Below are 20,023 nucleotides of genomic sequence, written 5' to 3'. Positions count from 1 at the left end.
CCTAGAGGCCTCCAGCAGCCCCTTCGCCCACCCAAGGCCACCGGTCACCAGAGGACCCCTTCCTCCGCGCAGCCGACCCCGCCTCCTCTCCTTTTTCCCCCCGGACGATGGAATATTTCTTCTATGTGGCTGAACCGAACAGCTAGACTGTGAACCACTTGTTTGCTCCCAGGAACAGGGCACTCATTGATCTCTTAGAGCTGTCAGTTCCTGACAAGGACACATGTTTCCTTCTTCATAATCCACTCCCACCTCCTGCCCCCTCAGGAGTCACATCTGGGATGGACCCTTCCCCAAGCCTGGCAGGCCACACCACAGGAGGTGTGGGTGGGTGCCCTGCCCAGCACGTGTCTGAGTCCACATCTCCTCAGCTCCCAGGCCCCAGAGGAGGGCGCATCCACAAAGAATTCCAAATGAGCTTCTCTCAGCAGGGAAGCACATTTCTGAAATACTCCGTCCTCACAGACACAACCCTGGTCTAAAGGTAACTGCTTTATGAGCTCAAGCTGCTGCCCACACAGACAGGAAATCATTTCCTACATGATGGAGGGGTTTGGCTTGCAGACAGAGGAGGAAAAACTTGTTCTGAGGTCTGGCTCTACCGACAATCCTGCCAGTGGCTCAGAAATCTGCCCTATTTCTAACATCCTGTGGCCCCTGGCCTGGGCTTGGCTAAAAGAGACTGCCTCCAGATAGGATCATAATAAAAGACAACAGCAGATTGCTTGATTTTACTGAGCATGTATTAGGTGCCAGGCACTATGTGTTATAAGCATCATCTCATCTAGTGTTATGTGCATCATCTCATCTGGTGTTCCCAGTCCCTTATTATAGCCCCATTTTATAGATGAGAAAATGGAGGCTCAAACAATCCAGGTCACTTGCCCCCAGCCATACAACTAATCAGACTGAGCTGGCAAGTGAACCCAATTAAGGGGGCCCTCATCCAACAGAAGACGATGCTGGACAAAGTGCTCCCTACCCTTCTGACCTCCACATCTTCCCAGGGAGGTGGACACAACCACCCATGGTGCAGGGGAAGAAATGGCTTTCATTTATAAGACTGTTTCATTGATAAGCGTTGCCTGGGGGACTGAAGTCGGGGTGTGCCTCCACGCAACCCCTTTCCGCCTCACATGGAGCAGTTTGCCAGCAGGAAAGAGAATGTCCAGGAAGGAAGCCGAGTGTGGAACCCCCCACCCCCAGACTCCCTGGATAAGCAGTCACGCTTATGGTGCCTGTGGCCCACAGGCAGCTCTGGGCAGATGGGCTAGGAGGAACCAACAGCAGGACGGGGCTGAGGTTGCAGGCGGGGAGCCAGGAGACCCTCACTTCTGGGGGTGGGAGGGACCTGATTGAAACCCTGGATTTTGCTGAGTTCGAATCTTGTCTCTTAATAGCAGTGTGACCTAAGACTCAGTTTCTCCTGCAGAATATGGTGATAATACTAGGAACTGCCCTCGAAGTAGTCATGAGAACACATGAGTTCCAAGGGGCTTAGGTCGGGGCCTGGAAAGTAATGCTCTATAAGTGTTACCATTATTGCTATTAGTTATCATTATCATCATCACCCAGGGTGCATGGGAGAGGCACAGGGCTGGGGCCACAGCTGAAACCACGGGGCTGGAGGCTGTTTTCCCCCTCCCCTTCTGGCTGCTTCAGTTCTGTAGGCAGCTGTCATGGGCTCGTTTTTTTAAGCCTATCTTTACCTGACCCTTACTTTGGTTTCTCTTTTAGCCAGAATCTCTTAATATCAACCCTCTATATTACCAAACTAATAGAACAAGGACAAGGCCGCCTCCATGCTCTCCCGCCCTGCCTCCAAGTCCCTCCCTGAGCCCTGGCAGGGTCCCAGGTCTCGCCGGGCTGGGTGCCTGCTTGCAGTGTGATTACAGGATTAAATGCTGTGATTGCCACAAATTACCATAGCGCAGCTATAAATAAGTCACAGGGAAGATATGAGGGTCCTGCCATCTCCCAGGCACCATACCCTCCGTTGGGAGGGGCTGCAGGCACGCTCACTGATTACACAGGCGGAGGAGCACCCCCATCCTTGATCTGCTTGTGATCGGCTTCCGAGTGGCCCATGCTGTGCTCTGGGCAGGGGATTGGTGAGCAAGCTTGCATTCCGGCTGCAAGTAATGCTGAGGCCAGCCCTGGCTGGGTGAGGGTGGGAGATAGGCAGGATTGTTCTTAGTACCCCTCACCTCCTCCCCAGCCAAGGGAAAGAGGAAAGAGCCTCACCTCTTATGCTATTTGGGGGAAAAGCCTTGCTCCCTTTCCGTGCACAAAAGACAAATATGCTTTGCTCTGCAAGGAATGATCTAGACTCTGGTCCCTTGAGAGTTGACTAAAGGGACCAGAGTCACCCATAGGAAGGCATTTCTCCAACGTTAGCAGAGGCCACAGTAGATACGCAGGAAACAGCCTAGAGGTTCCCCTGCCTATATCTCACTCACAAGGACCCTGCTCTTTTAAGAACTGAACATTCCCACCACAATAAGGCCACCAGCTCTGACTCACTCACAAGATATAACTCTTTCACTCCTCTGTGCTTTTATTCACGCTGAGCCCTCTGCCTGGTAAGCACTTCCTCCCTTTGCAGACTGGCAAACACCTACTCATCCTTCAAAACCCTGCTCAGTTGCCACTGCCTGTGGAAACCCTTCTCAGATTCACTTAGGCAGAGATGGTTACCCCACAGCATGCTGAGCTGGGCCTGGCTTAGTGCTGTGTGGTTGCTTTCTATTTCCCCAGTAGACTGTGGGTCCCTTGAGAGCAGGGTTTAATCAGCTCCCAAGGCCTAGCATGGCATTTCTAGGAAAACGAATTGCAAGTGAAGGTCCCAGGGTGCTCACGGCCTGTGAGATAACTCTATGTTGTTAAATCCCCCAGAGAAATGGAGTTCAGGGAAGCATCATCCACAGTGAAGCACATTTCCCCAGGGTAACTGGTCTTGGGGACTCTCTGGGAGTCCTAGAACAGCCTGACTGGGCCCTGTGGCCTACTTCTAAAGGCTTCCCCAGAGCCACTGGTGACAAGAGTTGCTGGCACCGTATCCTCGGTGGTGGGGAGTTACATGCCAGGGACCCCAGGACCTCGTCATCAGGCTCCCTCCGCTTTCTGTTCATTTCTGTCTGCATGGCCTTATTTAGGCTGGGTCCCTGCAGCGCCCAGATTTGGGGTGGGATAAGCCCACAGATGTTTTTGTGACAACATTTTGTGACAAGCTCTGAGGCAGGCCTGCTACTGCAGTGCCTGCTTCCTGCACCCCCCCCCCCAGCCCTGGCAGCAGGATGGTGGCCCACCCAGCTCACCAAGGCTCCTCCTGCCAACTGAAGAATGGAGGCTATTTTTGCTTAATCACAACCTTGAAAAGACACAAATCGTGATCATCCCTTCTAATTACCAATGTGCCACACTGCTCTTGAGACAAAAGCCAAGGGTGTCACCCACGCAAACGGCACCCTAAGCAAAGTGTCACCTGGCTTGGCAGAAGAGTCCAACTATCTCCATCCCCCCTCCACCAGCCCCTGCGCTCCACAGGGATGAATGCTGGCAGAGCCCCTGGCTAACGCTGATCATTACATTCTGCCCTCCATCCTGCCCCCAGCAGCCACTCATCTCTCTGATGGCCACCCCTGGTGTCCACTGAGCAGCAATGGGCCCAGCTTCTGACCAGGGACACATCCTGCGAAGCATCTACCAATCTGGCTACTCCTCGGACATGGGAGCACATGCATGGGCACAGAGGTGCACGCTTTGGGGAAGAACCCAGTGGCTTTGGTATGGGAAGAAGGAAATATATCTGGGAAATCTGGGAAGATCTAGACCCTCAATCAGCAGCAAGCAGGGGGACTTAGACCATGGTCCCCATCCCCAAGGTAAAGCCACTTAAAGGGACATACTCATAGGAGGAGATGGGCTGGCCACATTCACTCCTAAGAGTCAGGCAATCAGAGCTCCGAGTCCAAGCATGTTGGGGACAGGTGCCCTATGTGGTCCAGACTCTGTGCCCAGCAGAATTAGACCCTGGGACCCAGAGGGGACCTGCAAACGTGATTGGTGAGCTGCTTTGGAGGACTACGGAGACAGGAAGAGGAACCAGGAAACTGTAGGTAACAGCTGTCGCCTAGGTTTTTGAAGCAGATGATTCCAGCTAGGGAGCTTGGTGTCAATTCTGAGGCAAGTCCTAGGACAAATTAACAAAAGAGTTTTGGGAGCCCTTAGAAAGGAAGCAGTGGCACCTAGAGTTTGCTTGAGGTGTATCTTGCCAACCCCCCCTCGGTGTTTGTTTAGTAGTGTCACTGCCTGGGGGCCCCAAGGGAACATGGAGGTCATCTGCAGAGCGGGGAGATGCCCGCAGAAGGACAAACGTCGGGAACCCACAGCACTCACGACAGCAGTGCTGGGAGCGTGGGCTGATGAGCTGGGGCTGGTGCAGGAAGCCGCCATGCCAGACTACAAGGCTCTGCCTGGTGGCAAGGTGCAGAGGGGACAGCACAGGAGCAGAAGGAAGAGCAGGCCTCTCTCTGCTGTTTTTAAAACCTTTTAAAACTGGTGAAATCTTTTGTTCAATGAAATTGTCCTTAGGAGTTCAATCTGCAAAGTGGGTTGGCTCTGGCTGAGGTGGATGGGGGAGCTCAGCACCCTCTTCTTGGTTCCACTCCTCAAAACACAAGTGAAAAGCCATCACCTTGTCCTGCAGCCTGCCCGGAGGCCACCCTCCTCCACAGCACCTTAGCCCTGGCCTGTGAGAAATGATGTGTGTACCAGCAGAGACCACCAAGTGTTTATACTTGGCTTTCTCAGGCCGGTGGGACAAAAGGTGACTTTCTTTTACTTTCTGCTTTCGTGACGTTTGTGTTTTCCTTTTCTTTTTTTCCCCCTAGTGAGCTCCTAATTTCTCTTAGTTTAGAACTGTTTATGAAAAATCTATTGAATCATCAGTACAAGCGTCATGATTATAAGAATATTTTAACAAGCCACACCCCCTACTTCACTAAATGTAAACACTATATAAACAAAACAAAGCAAAATGTCCAGTCCTCTGGGAATGGACAGGCTAATGAGGAATGCAAGAAGGAAGAGAAATGCTCGTGAATGGAAGGAATAAATGTGAAGCAGGATGAATGAATCATGATCCCAAGTTTGAGTTACAAAATCAACTCAACTTCACTTGCTGATTCTTACTCCATTGGTTATTGGCCAAACTTGTGAAAATTCCGAGATAAATCCATCAGCCAGCTCAAGACCCTAGGATCACGTCATCAAGGCCAGGCCACAAGGCAAAGGCCTAAGTCACGTGACCAAGCACAGTTATATGACCAGAGGCTACAAACAGCCAGCGTCAGGCTAGCGGAACCTCTAAGCCTCAGGCTGCACACCCTACAGACTTCAGTCCAGAATGGGGAGCGGAGGTCCTTGTCCTGCCCAGCAGCTTGGGCCACTTTGAGGGCACATCTGGAGCCCAGTAACCATGCAGGAAAGTAGCAGGAAGTGGGCCGAGAGGGCAAGGGGTCCAGCCTGAAGAAGGGCAGGTTCTAGGAAACATAGTGGCTGCCTCAAAATCCCTGAAGAGCATTATTTGGATAAAGGGAGGAGAGGGCAGAGTCAGGATGGATGGGGTGGGGCGGTTTCTGGACAGTTTCAAGTTTCAGCACAACTTAGGAAATGTTTATACTTCAAGAATGACCCGTGATGACCTGGAGGCAGGGATTTCTCCTGTGTGAGGTTATACAAGCAAGTTATATAAGTGACCCTTAGCAGGGATGTGAGCAGAAATGTCCAAACAAGGCTGGGGAATCTAGAGGTTGAGGCCCCTCTTGTTACTCCTTAACCCTTTCAGGGTCAGCATCCAATCCTGTCAGCCTGGATTCATCTGGCCAAACCCTGTGGGCCATGTGAGAAACTAGCCCAGACTCAGGGCCTGGGCCTCAGATCCTGCCTCTTGAAAACATGCAGTTGGCCACCCCAAGAGATCATGGGGTAGCTCGAGGAGCAGCTCCAAGTGGAGAAGCCAGCTCATCTCCACAGTGAATCAGGCCCAGAGAAATTTCCAGGTATACAACTACCAGAAAACCTTCCTACCTTGACCCAGAGATGCTACAAGGGCTTCCATACCCTATCCTGGTGATTCTCCTGTAATAAATGCAGCCCTCCTAGGATGGGTCCTGAGTCTCCAGTGCTCACCCACTGTCTCAGTTTTTCCCATTCATCCCAAAAGGTCAGGGTGCTTTGGCCACTTTACAGAGGAAAAGACAGGCTTGGAGGCACTGAGTGATTTATCTTAGGATGTAAAATAGAAGGAGTGGGAATTTGAACCCCTGTTCTCAGACCAGGACTCTCATCCTTCTAAAGCATCACCCCACAAAGGCAGGGAGCAAGAAAGGGACATTCTTATCACTCTTTCAAATACCTCTAGCCTTGGAGATCCATGGCAGGGAAGTGAAAGGGAAAGAGGCTCTTATTAGGAGCAGGCGCCTCTTTGGACATTTGGGTAACCCTCCCCCATTCAGGAACCCCCATCATGCTTGAGCTGGCTCTGCTTGGATTCAGCACACAGAGCAATACAGCGGGTCACCCAACCCACACACTCCTGCACTGTAATCCCTTAAAAATGAATGCAGGTTTCAGAACATATGAAAAGGAGCTTGACCTCAGAACTCTAAACTAGAGAGATGTGCATTAAAAACACTGTAAACCACCCCCCCCCCCTTTTCACTTTTCAGCTTGGCGATCATCAACACCACGCTGGCCACAGTGCAGGAACACAGCGCGTCTTCATTCAGTGTTTGTGAAAGAGAAAACCAGCGTGGCCTCTCTGGAGGGCGATGTGGCAATGTCATTTAAAATACAAAATGCTCTTGACCCAGCAATGCCAAGTCCAAGTGCAAAATGACTTTGGGCCAAGGCTAACCATTTTCGCTTGATTTATAAAGTAGTCAAAAGACAGAAAGTAATGTATGTGTCCACCTATAAGGGATTGACTCAACAAAGTCCATACAGTGACTATGCCATTGCAAAGAATGATGTGCCTCTGTCTTGAGAGAGTAAGATAATTTCCATATATTATTATCTGAGAAAAGCAAGGTGCAGAAGGAAATGCACCTTCTGCTCCCATCTGTGTGGGGGTATATGTAAAAATACAATTAAGTGAATATTTATGAATGTGTACATATATGCATAGACTATCTCTGGTATATGTGCTGCCGAAGCGAGCACTGCAGAGACTATCTCTGGGATGGTCTATAAGAAGCCAGTCAGAATAGTTGCTTCTACAGAGACCTGGCGGGGGGGTGGGAGAGGGAGTCATTTACATCACCTTTGGTTCCTTTTGAACTTTATGCCATGTACTTGTGCTACCTACTCAAAATGCAGATAAGAATTTTTAAAAGTGCATGTAGCAGGGTGAGTTTTTTCTGATACACTAATTTATATTTTCTCCTTGTTCTGGCTTCTTTGCCTGCTGGGGAGGTTTGTGGCAGAACTTCCTGGCTTTTGTTTCCAAAACTCCTTTTGTTCCTAGGAGAAAAGGATTTGAAGAGACAAAGTTACTTTGTCTGAAAAGAGATCCCCACCCCCTACCCCAGGCTGAGGGGAGGAGAAAGACCTGTACAGGGTACTCTGTATTCCAGGAGCCAGGAGCAACCTCAGAGGGTGTGGTCTCTAGGCCAGGAGCTCTAGAACAGCGCCAAAGGGACCACCAGGCTGGGGCCCAGAACCCCCAGTATTCACGAGTGTGGACAGAGAGCTTCCTGTGCGTGTACACACACACACACACCACTCCCCCACCAGGTTGGGGAAAACACCTGGGGGCTTTGGGTTACAAGAATGAGATAAGGAGAAACCCTTTGAATCACAAAGGGTGAATCTCTCATGGTATGCAGAGTCAAAATCATGAGTTTCTTATAGAAAACTACAGGAAGAGGTGATCCTTTCAGGTTGGAGTCAGTGGGTACGCAGGATGGTCTCCCTTGGCCTCTCAGATCCATCGTCCACCCTCTCCATGGGTGCTGCCAGGCAAAGCCTGCCTTGCTTCCTGTGGGCCTTGGCCAGTACGGGCCACTGAGAACCAGGAGAGAGAGGATCCCTCCCTTCTAGGCCACCCTAAGCTGCTGCCTCTCCTCAAGGCCTCAGCTCCTGTGGGCAGGAGCTGGGGGGCAGCTTTCCACGCTTCGGGGGTGGGAATGGCCAGGGCACTGCTCAGTGCCGTGTGGGTTTCCTTCAACCCGTGAACCTGTGAACAAACTCCCTTTTCTGGACTCTCCTCCCATTAGGCGGTTTGCATGAGTCTTCCTTTACCCGCTATAACCCTGACTGAACCGTGCACTACATTCGAATTGCTCCAAAAACCTATCATTCTGTCATCCTACACCATCCTTTCCTCTGGCTTCCCACATCCTGACCAAGGCCCCATGTGGTCTGCCCATATCCCTCTCTCAGCCCACCTCCCGCCCCACTTGCTCCTCAACCCCATTTTCCCTCTGCCCCCAGGGCCTTTGCACATTCTGTTCTCTAGGCCTGAACACACCTTCACTCTGTGCCAAGATGGTTCCTACATGAACTTCAGAGTTCCTTCCTCCTGAGGGGCTTATCATTCTTCCTCTGCTGCTCCCCAAACCACCATGGCCCTTTTCCCTGGAACAAATCCTTATATTTCCAGTTTTGTGGTTGATTTCTGGCCAGTGAAGTCCACTGTACCCGGACTATAAGATCTTTAAAGGCTGGGGCTGGGGTTTGTTTCGCTCCATTTTCCCTGCCAGGCATTATTAAGTTGCTGGCATATAATGCTCATTAAATATTTTTCAAACAAACATATAAATGAACTAGTAATTTTTTTCTCATTTTGTACCCCTTAAAGTGTCAGAAGCTCTATACATGTCCCCAGCAAAGCACAGACACACACCAACGCATCAACATGCACAATAATGCACACACACACACACACAAACACAAGAAGGAACCTTGCCAAGCACAGACATACGCGCACATACGCAAGAAAAGTGCTCCCAAGGCGGACGTCTGCCACCCTGAGCTCATTAAAGCGGGCTAAATATAGCCCGTCTGCAGCTGTGCTCAGCAAGCTGCCCACACAGGCCAGGAAAAGACACCAGTTACCAGGCGGAGGAGCGGGGAGGCCAGCCCTGGGCCAGGGGCCTCATGTGCCATGCCCATGTGGGGATGGGGGGCCCTCAGGAAAGGAAGGGGACTGGTTTGGGCTGTTCCTCTGGTCACAGTGAGAGATGCGGTCAAACCCCATTTCCGCCATTTGCAGACACTCAGCACCACCCCTCTCTGTCCCTTTTGACAACAACACAGGTTTTTCTGACAGGGAGTGGGGTCAAGGAGCCAACTCAGTCTAGGACCAGGGTTGGAGTCAGGACACTGTCAGGACAAAGCCGAGCTCTGTCGGTGGCTAAGGCAGAGGCTCCAGCAGGGATGAAGATCACGGGCCAGTCCCAGGACCGGGACTCACTCTGGATCATCGCTGGGTCTCAGTGTGCAGACGACAGAAAGTTGCTGTTGTGGACAGCAGGCCCGGCGATGGGCAGCTGCTGTCCCCGGCCCTGCATCTGAGAGAGTCACCCGCAACCACAGTGTGGTTCACACATGTCAAGTCATGTAATCCACAGACTGGTCTGACTCGGAGGACCTAGTACAGAGTCCTCCAACCCCAGCATCTGACCCCAGAGCCCCAGGGGGAGGTGAGATAGAGGAAGCCTCTCCACCTCATCCTTTCCTGCCCAGTACCCACTTGTACCTCAAATTTTTGGGAGGTTTACTGAAACTGGCATTTGAGAGGCATCTGTGAGACACAAGGGTCAATGGAGCAGCTCCCCAAGTACCTGGGGGTGACTGTAGAAAAGAAGAACTGCAGAAAGTGGGGGCTCAGATCAGACATGGGACAGAGCTCTGGAGATGGAGGACACCTGGGTTTGAGTGGCCTCCTCCGAAGGTTATTTACTCCAGAGTCTTGGTTTTCTCACTGTGATTTAGCTAGAAGGACTTCACGCTTCCGAGCTCCCTCAATGGGAAAGAAGAGGGCGTGGAAAGGGGAAGGGGTCACTCTCTTTAGGGACAGTGGCAGCTCCAGTTGGACCTTGTGGGCAGAGGAGGAGAGTTACTGCCCCCCCACGAGCCAGCAGCCCTCCCTTCAGCCTCTGCCCCAATGACAGTGGGTCCCAGCAGGCAGGGCTGTGCCCCACTCCCAGTATGAGCCAGGCAGCAGGGAGCAGAGCAGAGAGGGTAGAGGCCAACGGTGCCGGGTCCCAAGGAAACCGCTCCTGGGAAGCTTAGTCTGTCCCACCATCTGCTGTGGAGGAGGCTGCTTGTGTCCCCTCCACAGGGATAGAAGGATTATTCGAGCTTTCCAATTAGCTAATGAGAAAATTGTGCTTAGCCTCTCCATGCTCCTTCCAGAAGTCAGCATGGAAAGGAAGGGCGGAGAGTGGGCAGCATGGAAAGGAAGGGCGGAGTGGGCTCCGATCCCTCAGGCACCATGTCATCACTTCGTCACTTCTATAAATTGAAATGCCCAGGTACATTTAACACAGCCTCACACTGAGCTCAGTTCCTTACATTCTACAGAACTGCCCTACTGTACCTGGGCAGGAAGGTGGTGCAGAGGCCAATGCATCCTCTATGGGAGAGGATCTCAGGGGCCATGAGGCCCAACTGTGCCCCTGTGAGGTCTCCCTGACTCAGCAGGAAGGCCAGGAGTGGGAGCGACTGGAGGCGGGGAGGCCAGGGTGCAGGAGGATGATCGGGTCCAGGAGAGACCCTGGAGATGGTGGCCTCAACTAGAGAAGGGGTGTGAGGCAGCGAGGACAGAGGCATTTGCGGGCTCTGCTAGAGCAGAATGATGCTACCTGGCTCTGGAAGGTGACAGAGAGAGGAAAACCCGGAGGGACTCCCAGGCTTCTGGCTTGACTTTGTGGGAAATGATACTATTCACTGGGGCAGAGGAGTGAGAGCGAGAATCGAGGCGCAGATGACAAATTCCCCAGGTCCATACCCAGCACCAGGAGGGCGTGCTGGAAACTCTAAATGTTTGCTGTGGAGCAGTGTGAACAAGGTAGAGAACAGAAAGACATGCAGACAGTGGAAACCAGAAGACAAAGAGACAGCAACAGAAAATCAGGCCGCTAAAATGTCAGTGCTAGAAGGGACTCCATGTACAGACAGGGCAGGAGACTGGCCTCAGAGAGGAGCAGCAGTTGCACAGCAAGTGGGAGGGACTCGGGTCTCCTGCTTCCTGAACTGGGGCCCTCTCTCTACCCTCCCACACACACACATACATAATGGCTCCCTAGGCTTCCTCGAGTTTGGTCCAAATAACAAGCACAAGCCAGTGGCAGCAAGCTGCCAGGCCATCTGTGCAATGGCAGGATGAAGGCTGGGGCAGCCTGGTAGCCACAAAGGAAGGATTCCAGGACATTCCCCCCAAGGCCATGGCAGATGTGACTCCTGCACAGGAGCTGAACAGTCCAAAAAACTTTTCTATACTCACAACCCCTGTGACTACCTCAGGAGAGCTCCCTTGGCTCTCAAATTCCTGAGGAAACACCTCTGTGACGATCACAACCAAGGCAGCCACAGGGGTCAGCAGTGTCAAAAACATCGGGCTCCAAGAGATGAGGGGATTCATCCCCCACCCCTGCACCAGGTGTTTCAAGTCTCATCCAAAAGCCAAGAGTCAATGAGAAAGATTGAATGTTTCCTGTGTGCAAGGGATAAAACTTTGCACCCGTAGGTATCATCCCTGTCTCCCAGAAACATGAGGAAGTAGACAATATGGTCATTTTTCCATAACTGAGTAAACTGAGGCTCAGAGCTGTTAGGTAATTTGCCTGACGTGGCACTGTTAGGTAATTTGCCTGAAGGGAAGAACTGAGCTTCAAATTCAGACCTCATACTTTCAAGCTCAGATGTACAGCACCAATCGCAGGATTTTTGATGCCTGGTCCAGGGTAATTTGAACCACCTCCCACCTTGTTTTGAGTGAGGCTTCAAAAACCAAGTGGAAAAATTAAATGAGATCATAGACATGGAAGGGTACTGTAAATGGCACAGCACATTCTGCATGGCTATTATTCTGTTTTTATTCCCAGTCCCAGGCTTTCATTTTGCCAATTTGAGATTAAAAATAAACAAATCACTGTTGACTGCCACCATCATCTCAGAAAAGAAAGTGTTCGGATGCCAAAATGTGTTGCAGGACATAACGGGGATGAAAGCAGGCCTCTGGATGGAGCACGCTCGACAGGACGCGTACCATTGTGTGGTTGTTATTCTCGCTGTCAAGAACAGGCTTGCACTGGGCTCCCACTGGCCCCAGTGGCCACCGCAGCTCTAAAACTCATCTGTGCATCTGCCTTTACTAAGTAAGGATAGCCTTAAGGAGAAGAATCAAACATGGCCTTCACAACATCATTCTGACTAAAATCTATAACCATAGTACAAAAAAATAAGGAGAGAGATGGGCTACACATGCACACACACGCTCGCACACGCGTGCACACACACTCACGCACACCTCTTCCCTAGGTCCAGAAGGCACCAGGCAGCTGGCTGACTCAGTGCTCTGTGGAACAGGGGGCTGTGGGTGGGCACCCCAGAGCCGTGCCCCTGGCAGGCGGCTGGGTTCTCACTTTGAGGCTGCTGAAGTCAGAAGGAATGATCTGGGCTCTTTTTCTCATTCACATCCTGACACCCTGTATTACTTGTGTTTTTTAATTTTATGATGTTTTGACATCTTGGTGTGGAGAGGGGGAGCTCTAGCTGGCTGGGGAGAGGTTGCCCTTCACAGGGCTAGCTAATTGCTAGAGACAACAAACAGCTCTCCTTTGCTGTCCACATACAAACCAGCCACCTCCTTTATCTGCCTTTCACTGCCCGTCCTGTATTCCCCTGCCTTGAATCACCCAGGGCAGGCATCTGACTAGAGACCACCCCTAAGTCCAGAGACTTCTACATTATTCAAGCCAGTGTTTCCCAGCCTGTTTGCCAGCCCTGCCTGCCTTTCCTCAGAAAACACAACACAGGCTGTGGGCCACACTTTCCCAAGTTCTGCCTCTGGGGCTCTCCCATGGCCCCATGGTGTGGCACAGTGTGCCCCCCTCCTCCTGGGAAATATCAATAAATTCATTTTTCAATGGCTCCGATCCCTCAGGTACCATGTCATCACTTTGTCATTTCTATAAATTGAAATGTCCAGGTACATTTAACACAGCCTCACACTGAGCTCAGTTCCATACATTCTAGAGAACTGCCCTACTGTACCTGGTGCACCTGTGGCCTATAGCTTGGGGTGCTCATGACAGAAACACTCAAGTCTCCCAGCCCCCGCGGGACTTTATCAAGATTGAGCCACCAGATGTTAGAAAGATAGGCGCTTCCTAGAAGGCCTGTGCACCTACCAGGGTGGATCTGGGCCTAGGAAGGCTGATGCTCCCTCAGATGCAAATCTGAGGAACTAGAAGGAGGGTCTCATGGGAGGCCCAAGACTGGGGAGGGTTTGGGCAGAGTGGGCTGAGCTCCCCACAAAGAGGCAACCGCAGACCAAAACAGCAGGAGGAGAGGTAAGAGAAGTCCTGGGCATGCAGCCTCCCCCAGACACACACACATACTTTGTAGCCGGACCCCAGTCCCTGTGAAGTTCAGCATTGCCGGCTGCAGACACGTGGCTCAGACAGCGGTCTCCAACCCACCCTGGACCTCCGGGAAGGCCTCCAGTGGCCACGTACCAGCCAGCTGACGCTAACTACTCTGCCCTGAGTTCAACCCTGTGCTTGTCCTCTGGGAAAACTCAGGCAGAAGGAAACCTGGAGAAGCCTGGCTGACCCCAGGGAGTCAGGAGGCCCCTGCCCTGCAGACATGCTGGCCACGATGATGGATCGATGGTCCACGAACCCAGACACAGCCTTGAACGTGGCGCTCTGACCTCAGTCACCATGTCCTGCCCTTCCTAGAGTTGTCACCCCCAGAGGTGGCCCCAAAGGTGCAGGAGGGCTTGCCCTGTTCCCATCTTCCTCTCTGCCCACAGCAAACACAGCACGTGACATCCGAAACTTCCCATGGTCCCATCAGCTCTTGAGGCCCTCCAGCCTCAAGCCCCTCATTCTGGCACCAATGCCCGAGTTGCCCAGTGTGTGGGAACTCAGGGACCAGTGCTCAAGAGGCAGAGTGGCCCCGGGCCCTCCAATCCCACCTGCCAGCCCAACATGAGAAGCTCACCACCCTCTGGGCACTGAGTGTGCCCAAGAGAAGGGCCCCACCCCAGGGAAGAAGGACTCCTAGGGCCCAGCCTTAACTCACGCTGCTTCTCCTGGAGGATGCTAGATGTGCACGGGGCAGTCCCTTCTCCTGAAAAAAAAAAAAAAAAGAAGAAGAAAATGTGAGCAGACTCCCCATTAGGCTGCCCCATGGCTCAAGCTGTGCCCCCAACCCAGACCTGTCTCTGACACTCTTAGGTCTGGGCCATTTATGCAAGGCCATGCCACCCTGGCCTGGGGACGCATGCGGCACACACCATCTTTTCACCTCTCCTTCCACCCTGGCGCCTCTCCTCCTATGACTGTCCTGAAGCAGCTGCTCATCTTACATTGCCTTCTCTACACACTTGGCCCCTCACCATCAGCGTCCAGAGCCATGTCCCTGCGGACAATTGCCGAATCTCTCCTGCTTGCTCTACTAGGTTCTTTTGTTGTTGTTGTTAAAGATTTATTTATTTATGCATACATGAGGTGCAGGCCAGATGTGCGGGGAGGATAAGAGGATTCACCAGAGACAGAGTGGGGAGCAGAACAGGCAGATCGACTGAAATACACTGCTGAGGGGAGCAGCGGGAAGTTAGGAGAGGTCTGCTGTGCCATGTGGGTCACCTCCCTGGCCAGAGATCAAACTCGTGCTGCAGAGGCTGCGGATTGCTTCATATAGCTGCATCTGAACCCCTTGCACCAGCAGGGAGGCCCCCTCCTAGGTTCTTGACCCATATCTCCCTCTGCCTCTTGGACATCAGCCCTGGGCACCTCCATGCCATGCACACTCACCATGACCACTGGGAGGGCCCTGGAACTACCCTGTTCCCACACCCCACTCAGAGAAGGGGCCCCCACTCCCCCAAGACTGGAAGCCAGCCTCCCTTGTCCCCACATCCAATCAGTCACAAGGTTCTGTGGGGCACGCCTCCGGTCTCCTAATGGCACACTCTCTCTCCACAGATATAGATCCTACAATGGAAGCGGTTTCAGTGCTGCTCACTGGTGTGTGACCAGGCCTCATGCAGTGCTTCTCAATCAATATTTACTGAATAAATTAATGAATCTCACATACACACACACCACACGTATACACACATGCACATACACCACACACAGAGCATACACACTCCCCAATACAGAGTCGACCCTGTCTCCCTGGACTACCGCAATAGAGTCTTCTTTTTATGAGAAGTTTTTTTCTCTAAGAAAGAACACAAGCTCCTTACTGGAAATTTGGAAAACACTAACAGATAAAAGGGGGGAGGTACCACAGCATCATTGGGAGAGAAGTGCTGATGCCATTTTATATCATTCTTCCTGGTCTTTTTTCTTACACACATTTTGGGGGCTTACTGAGATCCTGTCAGCTCCCCATGGGCAGGGACTAGGCCATCTATCTGTTTCCCCAAGATCCAGCTGATGGCTGGCTCAGAAATGACAAGAAGCATAAACTACACTCCGTACTTTAATTTGAGGTACAGAAAATAAATGGTCCCCTAGTAAATTGCAAAACCTCTGTAAGCCTCATTCTGAGAACTAAAATAGTCTCTGGGAAGGTTCTACTGTGGTTGACTTTCAAATTTTCCTATTGGAGAAAGTTGCAAACATTCACCATTATAATTACTGCTGTAATAAACACCTTTGTGATTAAAGCTCCTCCTGGTTTCTTATAATTACCTCAGCTCTGTCCAGAGGAGGAGGATTCTGGGTCAAAGGGTGGGAAACTTTCAAGGTCCTGATGTTTATTGCCTGGCTGCTCCCAGGAAGGTGTGCGTTCTGAGACACCCACCCAGTGGCAGTGGGAGTTGTTCTCAACACACTCCCCTCCCCGGCATTTACCTTGGTCTGATTTCTGCACTGCCAGTGTCGCCCAGTTAATCTTGCTCAAGCCAGCTCTGTCCAAGACACACCATTTCAGAGTCTTCTAGTGGCTCCTCTTTACCGAATTCTGAGTCTAGCAAATGAGCCTCTCCAGGTAGAGTGCCCCTGTCCACTCTCCAGCCTTGTCCCATGCTTCCTGTCTCACCCCCCACCAGCCAAGTCACTGTTTCTGTTTCTAGGTTCAAAGCACAAGCTGCACACCTTTGCCTGCACAGGTAAAGGCATTCCAGTCTGGAACGCCTGCCTGCTTGTCTACCTTCCTCTGTCAAACCCACTGTGTCCTCCAGACTGAGCTGAAAACAATCCAGTGACCACTTCTTCCATGGAAGCTTCCATTCTTCTCCAGAAGCCTCAGTTCTCAGGATCTCTGGGTCCCAAGAGCCAGCACAGGGCCAGGTTCCACAAAAGCCAGTTCCCTTCTTGTTGAAACGCCCTACCTCAAACCCACCCCACCTGACTTGGAGTTTCAGAAAGGAAGTCACCCCAAGCCCCCAGGAACTAGAAAGCTCTCCTGTAAATTAAAGTGAAGCTGCAGTCAGAGAAGTGGCCCCAATTCTTAGCTCACCAAATCCCAGTCTACTGGGAGCCCTGTCAGCAGTTCTCACCCTTGTTCTGCTGCACCATCCATTGGGGCCTCAATTATTCACATCTAGAAGCTTGCATGTGACCATGCAGAAGGACCTGTCAGCTCTGCTTCTCTGCCCCCAGGGCAAGGTGACCTGGGCCCAAGGGAGAGCAATGGTGTGACTGAAGCTTGGGGTAAGCAATGTAGAGGCCAGACCTCCAGCCTGAAAACCCAAGCTACAGGCAGGATCCTGGGAGGGACCTGCTCTTCTGCACCTGAGCATGCTGGCAGGACATACTGATACCAGCCTGGCTCCCAACTTTCTGAGCGGCTTAAGTTCCCTGGGAAAAAAAAAATGTGCTCACAGCTCCCCCAATGATCCCAGTTCTCTAGGGAACTCCAAGATGCAAAGAGAAGCTGCATGAGGGCCTCTCTGGGGGACCAGAATGGCCTTCCCCATGCAAAGATGCCTCATTTCCCCCTGCAGAAAGAAGTCCAGACCTGCATACTCCACCCCCTCCCCAGATAACACTCATGGCACTGATGGGCAACTGTAAGTAAAGCCCTCTCAGCTGCTGTCCACTGGAATCCCTCTGTTTCCACAGTCCTATATCTGGCAGGGCTGCCTTAATGGCTCCTGTCACCTAACCTGTTCCCCTCCTCCTGAATCAGGTCCCAGGGGCATTCTCAAAGGCAGGAATAAAGAGCAGGAAGAGCATAGAGTTGGAAATGGGAGGCTGAGACTCCTTTTGAGACTCTCACCTTCTTGCTTTGTGACCTAAAGCAAGCCGCTCTCCCTCTCTGGGCCTCCTTCCCTTAATAGACTGGTTCCATTGCTCCCTAAGGACCCTACAAGTACTGAAAGTCCTTAAGTAGTACTTCATTGTGTTTATACCCTGGTACTCAAGTGCAGGTTCATTGACTAACCTTGAGAAAGTCATTTAAGTCATTTAAGTCATTAAACTTCTTTATGCCTTAGTCTACTGAATTATGAAATGGGGATAGTACAGAGGACATAAAAGCACTAATTTGAAAGGATACCTGCACTCCTATGTTTACAATACCAAAGGTATGGAACAACCCAAATGCTTCAAAACAGATGACTGGATCAAGAAGACGTGATACAACACTAATGATAAAAGACTGATGACAAAAATCTGCAAAAACCTGACGAGACTCAACGAAAACAAAGAAAATAATCCAGTCAAAAAATGGGCAGAAGAACTAAAAAGAAACTTCTCCAAAGAGGAAATGCAAATGGCTAACAGACATATGAAAAAATGTTCAACATCACTTGTAATCTGGGAAATGCAAATCAAAACTACAATGAGACACCATCTCACACCAGTGAGAATGGCACATATTAAAAAAATAGCAACAACAAATGTTGGCGAGGTTGTGGAGAAAAAGGAACTCTCCTGCACTGTTGGTGGGAGTGCAAACTGGTCCAACCACTATGGAGAGCTGTGTGGAGATTTCTTGACCTACTAAAGATAGAGTTTCCATATGATCCAGCAATTCTACTCCTAGGTATTTACCCAAATGACACAGAAACATTAATTCCAAAGGACACCCACATCCCTATGTTTATAGCAGCACTATTTAAAATAGCTAAGCTATGGAAACAACCCAAATGCCCAAAAACAGATGACTGGATCAAGAACATGTGGTACATATACACCATGGAATATTACTCAGGAATCAAAAAAGGTAAACACATGCAGTTTGCAGCAACATGGATGGAGCTGGAAGGGATCATGCTCAGTGAAATAAGCCAGAAAGAAAAAGAAAAATACCGAATGGTCTCACTCATAGCAGGAATTTAGAAAACCTAAATAAGGGACCAGGAAAAAGACTAATTAATACAAAGTAAAAATCAAAATCAACAAGCAACTATAAACCAGAGACACACTATGAGGTTGGGAGGGAAGGAGAGAGGAAGAACTAGGGTCAAAATAAGGGGAGGGGGAGGTGAAATTGTATGGGGAATATAAACAAAATGATAATGCAAACATTGTGCAAAAATGAAAAATGATGTAAGAATTACATAAAATAAAATGTTAATTAAAAAAAGAAGATGTGATACATATACACCATGGAATATTACTCAGCAATCAAAAAGATAAACTCATGCCATTTGTGGCAACATGCATGGAGCTGGAAGGGACTATGCCAAGTGAAATAAGTTAGAAGGTAAAAAGAAATACTAGATGGTTTTACTTACATGTGGAATATAGAGAAACTGAACAAAGGGTTAGGAGAGAGACAACACTTGCAAGCTGACCATAGATCTGAGGCCTAGAGCAGGGGAAAGGGAAGGAGAGGGAGCAAAGCAGGGGAGGGAAGAGCCCAAGGGACTTTGGTGATGGTTCACAGGTGATGTGGTAGTGGAAGGACTATGGGGAATACACCTGAGGGAATCAAATATGGTATGTGAACAACAATGTAAGAAAAAAAAAGAAAGTTAGGGCCTCCCCTGGTTGCGCAGGCAGTTGAGTGCAGCACTGTAGAGCTGTCTACAGCCTCTGCAGCGCCTGTTGGAGCCTGGCCGGCCAGAGAGGGTCCCACATGATGTGGCAGACCTCTCCTGTCACGCCCACTGCTCCCCTCAGCAGTGTATTTCATCAGTCTGCCTGTTCTGTTCCCTGCTCTGTCTCTGGTGAATCCTCTCACCCTCCCGCGCATCTGGCCTGTACCCTGGTTCTTGTATAAATAAATAAATAAATCTTTTAAAAAAAAAAAAGAAAAAAAGAGAGATATAAAAAATTTAAATTAAATTAAAATTAAAATTAAATAATAAAATTAAATTTAAATTAAATAATAAAATAAAATGGGACAACAGTGTCCCCACCTCAGAGGGTTACTGTGAATCAAATGGGTAATATGGGTAAGTCTTTAGAACACAGTTGACACAGAGTAAGCACTCAGTAAGCGAGGCTTGCTCTTGTTTTATTTCCTTATTTACTTTGAACACTTGTCTCAACACCTTGTCTCTGTCTTCCTCAGGACTCTGGGCAGGGTGAAAGGGAGACTCCCTCGATGCCGTGAGCCAGCACCTGGGCCTGCAGCGCGTCAGAGCCCCCGCCTGCTGGAAGCTGCTGGCGGCGGGCTGCCTCTCAGGGCCCAGGGCAGCAAAGATGGGGACGGGCACAGGAGCCCTAGAGCCAGGTGGGAGCCCAGGACCGGTGTCATGCCTGAGCACCATCTGAGGCCCGCAGAGAACGTCACCCAGCAGGATGGGGACCTAACACAAAATCAGGACCCTCACTCGCCACACAGCTCCTGTCTATCTGCTAAGTGCCATGTGAGGGGC

General features: G+C 50.6%; 1 protein-coding gene across 1 annotated transcript in view; it reads right to left on the bottom strand.

Annotated features, from left to right (window-relative positions):
* Positions 1-20,023, bottom strand: part of PITPNM3 (PITPNM family member 3) — a gene marked incomplete at both ends in the record, with an annotated part of 71,977 nt that overhangs the window by 24,230 nt on the left and 27,724 nt on the right. Inside the window, one exon of the mRNA XM_084237897.1 lies at positions 14,320-14,367. Within this exon, the coding sequence (XP_084094023.1) occupies positions 14,320-14,367 (48 nt within the window). The remainder of the gene's footprint in view (positions 1-14,319; positions 14,368-20,023) is intronic.

Source organism: Talpa europaea (genome assembly GCF_964194135.1).
Source record: "Talpa europaea genome assembly, chromosome: 7".
NCBI classification, from domain to species: domain Eukaryota; kingdom Metazoa; phylum Chordata; class Mammalia; order Eulipotyphla; family Talpidae; genus Talpa; species Talpa europaea.
This window is presented reverse-complemented; position numbering and strand designations above follow the sequence as displayed.